General features: G+C 37.9%; 1 protein-coding gene across 7 annotated transcripts; it reads left to right on the forward strand.

The window, feature by feature from the left end:
• Positions 1 to 3,567: 3,567 nt before the first annotated feature.
• On the forward strand, positions 3,568 to 9,949 carry LOC147871646 (uncharacterized). Of its 7 annotated transcripts, none has more exons than XR_015538540.1 (5): positions 3,585 to 3,844; positions 4,182 to 5,366; positions 6,360 to 6,526; positions 8,368 to 8,758; positions 9,170 to 9,949. XR_015538540.1 is itself a non-coding variant. In XM_087360554.1 (5 exons), the coding sequence occupies exons 3-5, from the start codon at positions 5,337 to 5,339 to the stop codon at positions 8,624 to 8,626; spliced, it is 456 nt and encodes a 151-aa protein (XP_087216680.1). In that variant the 5' UTR covers positions 3,586 to 3,844; positions 4,182 to 4,334; positions 4,923 to 5,336; the 3' UTR covers positions 8,627 to 9,949. The 7 variants fall into 7 exon arrangements, 4 of the variants coding, with proteins under 4 accessions (XP_087216681.1, XP_087216679.1, XP_087216680.1 ...); XR_015538541.1 differs by having other exon boundaries at positions 8,368 to 8,754; XM_087360554.1 differs by having other exon boundaries at positions 3,586 to 3,844; positions 4,182 to 4,334; positions 4,923 to 5,366; positions 8,368 to 9,949.
• Positions 9,950 to 10,521: the final 572 nt, after the last annotated feature.

A 10,521-nucleotide genomic window follows, 5' to 3' on the forward strand; every position in this document is an offset into this window, starting at 1 on the left:
TAATAGGTTAGTTAGATGTGGGAAACAAATAGTCTAAATTGCTTAATTACTTATGACCGTGTTAAGTATTTAATCGTTTTAGGTCATGCAATGGCATTCTTTCAACTGGAATTGTTATAGCGTTAAGTGACGTTTGAAGATCGCCGGGTAAGAGGTGTGGAGATCGAATGAGGCAGATTTGGGCTATTTGAAGAAGTTGTTCCGGCATTAGCATGGAAAGACCGAATAAAAGTCTCAAAGTACTAAGTGCTACAAATAAAAATAAAATTACTAAATGCATCAAAAGTCATGAGATCATACAACTCAAGTCCACGTGAAATAATTGTTTCCTGAATACTTTTAGCTTTACGCCATCTTTTATCTTTGGTAATTAATATTACTACTACTGTTTTGTTGTTGTTATTATTTTGAATCAATTTTTTGGTTGGCCCACAAACTTCGGGCTTTTGGCCGTCATAACTCGACCACAGTCCACAGACCAGGTGAAACCTTCGCCAAGGCTTGAAGCACGAGTGAGCGGGATCGTGCGCACGCGCAGTAGTCGGAGCGACCCGAGCATGAGGCTGATGAGTAATGCTTCACCCTGATGACGGAGGCAGTATGACCTCCGAAACGTCGGTAAACATCGACCAGACTACACGGCGCAACAACCCAGAAGACAGAAATCTTCATACTCTGATGACGGAGGCAGTATGACCTCCGAAACGTCGGTAAACATCGACCAGACTACACGGCGCAACAACCCAGAAGACAGAAATCTTCATACTCTGATGACGGAGGCAGTATGACCTCCGAAACGTCGGTAAACATCGACCAGACTACACGGCGCAACAACCCAGAAGATATAAATCTTCATACTCTGATGACGGAGGCAGTATGACCTCTGAAACATTGGTAAACATCTACCAGACTACACAGCGCAACAACCCAGAAGACAGAAATCTTCATACTCATCGCCCTGATGACGGAGGCAGTATGACCTCTGAAACGTTGGTTGACATCGACCAGACTACACAGCGCAACAACCCAGACGACAGAAATCTTCATACTCATCGCCCTGATGATGGAGGCAGTATGACCTCTGAAACGTTGGTTAACATCGACCAGACTACACAGCGCAACAACCCAGACGACAGAAATCTTCATACTCATCGCCCTGATGACGGAGGCAGTATGACCTCTGAAACATTGGTAAACATCTACCAGACTACACAGCGCGTCAACCCAGAAGAGAGAAATCTTCAGACTCATCGCCCTGATGATGGAGGCAGTATGACCTCTGAAACGTTGGTTAACATCGACCAGACTACACAGCGCAACAACCCAGACGACAGAAATCTTCATACTCATCGCCCTGATGATGGAGGCAGTATGACCTCTGAAACGTTGGTAAACATCGACCAGACTACACAGCGCAACAACCCAGAAGACAGAAATCTTCATACTCTGATGACGGAGGCAGTATGACCTCTGAAACGTTGGTTAACATCGACCAGACTACACAGCGCGTCAACCCAGAAGAGAGAAATCTTCAGACTCATCGCCCTGATGATGGAGGCAGTATGACCTCTGAAACGTTGGTTAACATCGACCAGACTACACAGCGCAACAACCCAGAAGACAGACGTGAAATTCCCTCTGAGGTCCCATCTTTATTCTTCTTGGATCATGAAAGTTTGACAGAAACAGAATGCCCTTTCTGTCTTTCCATAGTGATGCAGTAATGCCACAACTTCTGCTCCTAACATCAAATTCGCCTCTTATCATGTGTCTCTCATTCTTGAAATCTTTTGGCATCCCTCCTCGTTGTTTCTTTACAATCCCACAAGCATAAATTCCCTTCTCTTGAAGGATCTTCATGAGTGGTACAGATGTGAAATACTTGTCAAAATAAACTTGATGGCTTTTTTTCTTTCAAGATGTTTTGTTAGATCCTGAACCACTCTAGCTCCCAAATGTTTTCTGTTGTCTGGCCTATTTTTTCAGTATATATCTGACATTCAGATACATATTCACTGTCATTTGCTCATACCCTTACCTCTTACCCCCCTCTTTATGGGATTTTGAGACAGGAATTGGCGGAGACTGGAGCTCCCTTTGAATCGAATCATTGATTCATCGATTGACTGAACTTTTGATGGTTTGTAATAGTCCTTGAATGTCGTGGACAACATTTCTAACAATGGACGGATCTTGTAGAGTTTGTCATAATTCTGGTCGTTTCTTGGTGGCTGATCGCTATTGTAATTCACATGTAAATGGCCAAGGAACCATTCAAAATGATTTCTGCTCATTACTGAAGCTACAAAAGTGTCCCTAATCATTTCATCAGATGACAAATAGTCTTTATAGCTTGGCAGTTTTTTAATTCTCATAAGGATATTGATAGCAATAATTTTTTTAATGTCTTTACCTGTTGGTTGAAATTGTAGGCCACCACCTTGCTTCTGCGTAGCATACAGGTTTGTTTGAAACACTAAATGATTTATAATGGCATGTGTAAACACAGAATGAAACATATCAATAGGAGATTCACAAGTGTCTGATATGTCTGTAATGACATCTTCAGTTTAACTACTGGCATCTGAAGTGCCTGATTCTAGTTCACTGGGAATTTCATCAAATACTGCCATTATTAATTTGTGAGTCAGTTTTCCCCCCTTTCAAAAACCTTCCTGATGCCATGATATTCTGGAGGAAAACAGAATGGAAATGTTCAGTAATCCCACTGGTTAAAACTTAAAACCAAACATAACTGTCAATATTGTAAAGCATCTCACATTTAAACCAATGATAATATATAAATTAATTCATGACAATATAATATAACCAGTAGGATTATTACAAAACACTCACCTAATTATTCCAAATAGCACTGACACAAAATCAAAAGCTTACAGGTTCCAACACAACCAACTATGTAGTGGCAATGCTTTTTCACATGGCTGAAGCATGCCTTCAAAGGTACTGAGTACCGTGGATGGATACAAGATGGCAGCTCTATGTTCCAGTGGGTTTCGTGAAGAAATCGCAGGGTACTGATAAATTGATTTTCGAAACTGTGGTTACGCCACGAAACCTCTGGGGCTGAAAGAGTTATCCTTATTGGTTTTCTTTGGGTCATGCAACCACTGAAATTTTGTTTGCCATCTTCGATCTATTAATTTTGAACGCTCTTCATAAAACCACGGTTTATTTTACATTCTCCTGTAGTATTCTAGTTTCTCTTTGGCTGAAATTTTGATCCAGTTTCTGACATTTTCCCACTCCCTGTTGATATCCACACTTTCGTTATATTTATACGTTTCTAAAATCTGAAACCTATTCGAGATTTTAAATTGATATACATTGATTAATACATTAGATTCAGGTACACAACACAGAAACCTGTCGAAGAAGAACTGATTCACGTATAAGCATACACGAACGTGTGTCTGGATTTTACATAACAATATATTATATATGTATATATATAATTATTGAAAAAAGCTGTTATAGCAGTACTTATGGCATGACATCTGACAACCTATTCGCATACAGGAAAGATTACAGTATAGAAATCGAAAAATTCGTTTGTAGGGAAATTTTATTCCTGTCGTTTCTCTTTGATGCAAGCCTGTGTGTTATTAAGGATGGCGGCCGTGGTGTTTAAGTGAATGCTTGGAATTGTTGTTTTAGCATTTTTAATATATATTTTAGAAAGATGAGCAGTACCAACCCACTTAAAATATGCCGGTTGTGTATGTCGAAAGAGGGAGTGATGGTACACATCTTTTAATCACCCCAAACAAAGGAACAACCGGTTCCGTTGCCAGTTAGAATAATGATGTGTGTTTCTATTAAGGTTAGTTTGAAAACTTGATTAATGTATGTGTAGTAATCATGTGTTTCGGCGAATGATTTTTGTAATCTTAAAAGTGGCGGACAAGATAAGAGGTTTCTAATAATTATTCATAGTATTCTCAACCTTGTGCTTTACTGATTAATTTCTTGATGGTAATGGTGAAACATTCATGAACTGTCAAACCTGATATAATTTTGGTGTTCATTAAAAAAGATTTTGATTGTAAAATTATTCCTACATTGATAAGGAATGTTATGAACAATATTCAAGACTTTATTTATGAAAGTAGAGGATTGATTTACAATTGATGCTTGTTTAACCTAAATACTTTGACTAGGTTGTGGCTGGTGATGGTCTTCCTTCGAGAGTATGTCGTCATTGTATTCGTTAACTGGATAGGTGGTATGCCTTCAATCAGAAATGTGAGAGTTCAGATGCTGCACTGCGTCAGTTTGCTGTGAAGCCGAAACCAGAGTTGGTTTTGGTAAAGGTGAAAATCACTTTTTAAACCTGCATGTACTGTTAAATTACATTTGTCACTCATTATAAAGGCATATTCAAAATATCCTGGAACTGAAATGTTGTAATTCTGATATATTTGTAGATTTATATAAAGCATCAAATTTCTTAATAATTATTATAATATCTTGTTGTCAGTATTATTCTTCCTTCAGACAAAATTATACTCTGAGGGTACGTTGCATAACCGCTGGTAATGCCAGTTCAGGTAAACAACAAAACATTCATACTTCAACATTTTGTGCTTATAAATTCACTAAATAACAAGAGGTGTATATATTATGGAGTGGGGGGAGCTTGGCCATATGCAGGCCCCAAGCTACCAAGGGCCACTTTCTGCCTTCATGCAGTCTGGATTTAACTGTTAATATTCTTATTTTTATTTCTGTTTTATATATTTATTTTTTAATACCAAATCACATATATTTTTATTTCTTGCCATATATTGTGTGCCTAATAATGTGAACCATTATTGTCTGGTTGTAGTGGTTTTAAACTCCCATTGTTAGACTGCTGGTCAGATTTAAATTATGAGTAAGATTTGAGGTTTTCATTTCAGTGAGTCCAAAGAGTCTTCTGGCTTGTAGCACCGTGAGTCTGGTAAAAGTTTACAAATTGATGAAGTACTCTCGGGTTACGAGCCGCGTCACGTGTCTGAATGGCAAAAAAACCACATCTTCTGCCTGCCGATTCGGTTTATTCATCATTCAGCCACTTGACACGGCTCGTAACCCGAGAGTTTTTCGTCAGTTTCAGTCGCCTCGAAAGCTTCATTCTATACATAAGTTTACAAATGTTTCAAAGGTCTTTGCTGACTCCATTATCAGGGCACTTATTGCCTTGATGATGGAGGCAGCAATGATCTCTGAAACATTGGTAAACTTCTACCAGACTTCATGGGGCTACAACGCAGAAGATAGTCACCTTCTTTAATTATGACGTTTAACTGCGTGCTGCCGCAACATGTTACCTGATGTGGCAGCTGGATGGATTGTTCATAAAGGTGAATGAAATACTTTTGCATTGCCAATTAGTTGTTGAGTTTTTTAAAATTAAATAAGTAAAAGGTTTTGAAATTAAATTATTTATTATGGGTGTAAGCATATTTAGAGTTTTTATGGTCCTAAACTCTGAAGCTGCAACCATGCTGGTAGAAACATTGCTGTGTTAATGTAGGTACTTAAAAATAGTGGGATAGGTTAGATTTGTTTAGTCAGTGTCAGTGTGATCTTTCTTTTTACTAATATCGTCAACTGAAGCAATAGGTTTGGCTCCAAGCACATCCTTCCACTTGACCTCACTATCAATTCAGCTGCCAGCTTGCTGCTCGCTTACTTATACTCCCGCTGTCCGTAGAAAGGGCATCTCACCTTCACTTACAACGCAGCTGCAGAATGATTTATAACTTTCATTTAGGTTATGTTCTATGTGATTAGTCATTTCAGTGATGAATATGAAATTAAGACTCTTTCACCTTTCCACATGTATTGCAGTTCTCAGCACAGTCCATTTAATTCGTATTACTCTGGTATGAGGTATAAGTATGGGCAGACTAGTCGGCCCACGAGTGACCATTATGGGTGGTTCATAGTGGTCGTGATGCCAGTCTTGGCCGCACCATGTTGAAGACAATTATCTCGGGTTTCAGTTCTCGATAGGAGTTGAGGTCATGCAGTTGAGTATATAATCAGATGCATTTTCAGTTACTAGTAGAATCTCTATCAATTTCCTAGTTTTGTGATGTCACGCTCATGCTAAGTTGTCTGCCGATACCAATAATGTTCTGAGGAAGGTGTGTTAGGGAATCAAAACCCTGTGATGGCTCTCGATACCATCATCTTATTATCAGAGCTTCAATAACATGTTCAACTCAGATGCACGGGCATTATTATAGATACTGCATGACTCTCAGAAATGCATGTACCAGGTTCAACCCTAACATTTATTTCCGTGGGTGTACAAGGGGCATTGCTCACCAGTAAATGTGTTGTTACAGGATGAATGTGAAAAGACTGGTGATGTTAAAGATGATAATGATAATTTTCATGATGACGATGGTGATGATAGTATTGACGAATCTAAAGATGAGCTGAAAGTAGAGATAAATGAAGAACCAGACTCTTTGGATATTGACATAGATCTGAAACACGATGAAAATGATTCGTAAGTATAAAATTTACTAACACCATTTTCTGGGACCTGTTTCTTCTGTCGTTTAAGATCCAAATGTGGTATTACCAATCCCATTTTGAAGTTGTGATTTATTTAAATGTGTAACTGATAAACTCCGTTATTGACTTTCAGTGATTAGCATTCCTGCTCCATATTTCGCAAGTCCTGTATTTAAATCTTGGAACTAGAGACCAGTCTTCGTGACCGGTGTTTTTATGGTTTTCCTTAGTCCTTTCAGGTATTCCATATTTAAACTTAAAATAGTCCACAACTGAATCCTCCCACTTGTTTCCCTACCATTCAGTGCTGTGTAACCTGTGCAGTTGAAGAAGTGGCATTCAATAATATAAGACTCAATGAATCCAAGGTACAGGTTCTTTCTATAGGTTGTTCTGTCACTATTGAGGCTTCTTTAGTTGTGTTTATCATGTTAATAATCCAGTAGTGTTTCCCCATGACATACGTAGTGGTATTAAGAAAACATCTGAAGCAATGACGAGAATAATATTAGGCGAGACGGTATGTATGACCTTCCGGAACCTGGTAGATTATGATAATCGAGAAACACATGAGAAAGTTTATACCGGGTATTCGAAGTCAGTTCATCCAAAGGTCCTGCCTAATGTATAAAGATTCAAAGTTTAGAACTGTTTGAATCGGAACAGGTCGGAGAGTCTAATCGATGAAGGTGTATAACATCACTTCCTTAATCGAATTTGGCAATGCCACCACAGTTTGGCCAACTTTTTAAATTTTTATGATGCTCTATATACACAGAGCATATAAACACACTTGGCTGGGTTTTGGATATATACCCTGGTTCAGTTTGTGCTTAAAATTTGGCATTTATATACTTGAGTTTGAGAAGTAACCTAGCTACCTTTTGTGTGCAAGGAAAAACTGTTATCAGCTCCAAGCATACAGTTCTGTGCAGTCTCATGCTTTTTATTGGTTGTCAGCGTACTCACTGATGTGATCTCCAACATGTTTGCTCATGCCCCCAAACCCAAAACTTTCCAAGTTACCTGCCACAGATAACATCAAATTCCCATCTCCCATGATTTACTTTGCTACAGTCAAGACTGAAGGATCTGAAGTTTGTCCCTTAATTCAACATTTCTGTCACCCATATCCTGACACAACAGTTGTATTTACCACAAGTTGAACCAATATTTTATCAAATGGTAAATATGTGCTCATAGACATCACTGTTGCAAAGTGTTTATAAAAAAGTTGACGGTGGAACCACGGTTCTGGAGAATCTGATGTAAATATGTCTCTGTAATGTAATAATTCTTATATAAGTACTTGTGATATTCTAAAACGTTTTTACCAGCACAAAATTATCTAGTCTACGACACACTTCTTCTACAAGCGATTCAGAGCTCAGCTCTTTCCACAATAACTAAAGCGGGCTGTTGATGGCAGTAATGTAACACAACATTGCCAAGTAAACAATTAGTTTCTTAGGTAACATAACAATGCACATAGGAGTTCTTATAAAAGCTGACCATTGTTGTCAGTCCATATTTACACATTGTTGGTAAGGAACTTACACAACTTTGTAAGACTTGAGGTTCTCACAGCGGTGAATATGAAGATTTCCGCCCTGATGACGGAGGCAGTATGACCTCTGAAACGTTGGTTAACATCGACCAGACTACACAGCGCAATAACCCAGAAGACAGAAATCTTCTTACACAACTTTGTTACACATCTTCGTTACGCTTTTTGCCGAATGACCCTTCCGTATAGACGTATTTATGCAGCTGGCTACTGAAAGTTCTTCTTTACACAAGTTTTGTAATAATTTTCAAAATATTTCATTTTAGTGTGGAACACATTCCTCCAAAATCTGCATCGCCCAAACCAACAACACATGATATGGTAGGACCACTAGATCCTATATCAAATCTACGACCAATTGTTTTCCATGTACCAAGAAATGAACATGAAACTGAAAAGGAGTTCTGTGTTCGTAGAGAAGAAGTTCAGAAGTTGAATGAAGCCTTTTTGGATAAAACACAATCAAAGTTTCATTACGGTACAGTCACAGTTATATTGTCGATATACAGTCAGAGGAATAGTTAAAGAAATATACTTGTTTGACTTTTATAATACTTTCCAACTTGTATAACTACTCATTAGTCCTTTCATCTACAAATGAATTACTTTGTTATGTTCCATATTGTACACAGAAGTGCCAGTCCTATGAAAAAGTAGGTATGTCTAATGCCTCTCCTACTTCACCACTAAACTCCATAAACATTAATACCAAATTCTTCAAAGACTTTATTATGTGGTATATGCAATTGAATTGTAGACTGGATGGGTGGAAAGAGAGACACAAAGATGCACCATGCATCAGCGACAGATTCGCTATATTGTTTCAAGTACGTTGCTTGAACAGGCATGCAAACTCATTTCCTTTATTACGTAAAACTGGCTTCACGTAACATATATGTGCTTTAGGAAGAACAGTCATACTTTGTGGATCATTAATGTTGGTATGGTGACTATTAACTTAATCTCCATAATTTTGTTATGACAGGGTTTATGCCATTAAAATGTTGTCTTTCCTTTAGTTGATCAAAACAGTCTTCAACCAACCAAGGTAATGTCTCTGTTTAACAGGAGCGAAATGAATTCATTGATGCCAACCTTCCATCAGACAAAACTTCAGGAACAGATAAACAAATTTTAACTGCTGATGAAATGTCCATATTCTATAAAACTTTTCTAGACAAGAACTGCAAAGTCCACATTCGATACAATGTGGAATGGTACAGGAAAAATATCGGACTGGTGATCTGTGCCTTGCGTGTTAAGATATTTAAAGTTAAGCGGTGGTTCATGTCAAATTCAAGATAGCAATCACCGACGGATCATACTGGAGATTATTTGTTGGAAGAATACATCATACACATTACACACCTTCAATTTCAGCAACAGAATATAGATTAAAGTATGTAACAGTCAATATCCAAAATCACGATTTGAAAATTAATTTTACAGATATAAAACATCCAAGTACAACCTCCAAAATTTAAAGGAAGAGACAAAAAACTTAAAAATTAAACAAATCAAAATAATCAATAAACGCAACGCAAAATGTACAACAGTTTTTAAAATGTATTAAAATTGGTGGACCTGATGATGATGTGATACACATTGAAACATGTCGTCGATACAAAAAATGTAACAAGATGCAGTATCTACTGAAAATGTTATAATTTTAAGTAATTTTAAACAACATTATTTTAAGTTTGTGTATAGACGGAAAATAAAACATTGTATCAATAAAACACAAACATGACACAATTAAGATATAAAATGTAACAGTCTGTGTACAAATAACTGGCATTTTGATGTACTGTTGTTTAATGGAAATATACTGACAAATAACAGAACAAATCTAAGATTTACTTCACATAAAGGTAGCTAAAGGGAGTTCTTTAATAATCCCAGTGCAAAGTTTTTAGGCTTTTGTTTCTTGTAGGTTGTACAGTATATCTCTTCCCCTGCTTTATTATGCCTATAGGTGGCGACTGACTTGTAACATTTACTCGTAATGTAACATTCGCGGCGAGCATGTTACATTACACCACAACTGGTGAGGCACATCGAATGCTCGTTTTGAACGCTCGGCTCGACTGTGCTCATGTGTGCTCCATTCATTTCATTCAATATGTCGGACGTGGAGGTTGTGTTATCTTTGTTTCATTTAATACGCTACTCTTATCTAAAGAACTCGTGAATGCTCGTTACGACGCCGCTCGACTGACTGACTGACTTGTAACGTAGCAAAAAAACCGACAACACGATGGAGTGCCCGCGAGCGTGAGCGGCTCGCATCGAGCGGCTCCGTTCGCTGTCTTCACTTGTGTAATGCTCGATTTGCAACACGTTACATTACAGGCAAATGTTACAAGTCAGTTGCCACCTTATAAGAAGCTTCTAACCTGTGGGTTACAAGATATGTTGCT

The sequence above is a fragment of the Zootermopsis nevadensis genome, unplaced genomic scaffold (genome assembly GCF_977971745.1).
Source record: "Zootermopsis nevadensis isolate Lab colony 2312 unplaced genomic scaffold, Znev_1.0 Znev_ptg000045l, whole genome shotgun sequence".
Taxonomy (NCBI): Eukaryota; Metazoa; Arthropoda; class Insecta; order Blattodea; family Termopsidae; genus Zootermopsis; species Zootermopsis nevadensis.

Excerpts from the sequence above, each read along its gene's own strand:
- LOC147871646 (XM_087360553.1), top strand. The coding sequence starts at position 5,337 with ATGTGGCAGCTGGATGGATTGTTCATAAAG. Across the intron at positions 5,367-6,359 it reads TGGATGGATTGTTCATAAAG|GATGAATGTGAAAAGACTGG; the intron begins GTGAATGAAATA and ends GTGTTGTTACAG. Across the intron at positions 6,527-8,367 it reads AAACACGATGAAAATGATTC|TGTGGAACACATTCCTCCAA; the intron begins GTAAGTATAAAA and ends ATTTCATTTTAG.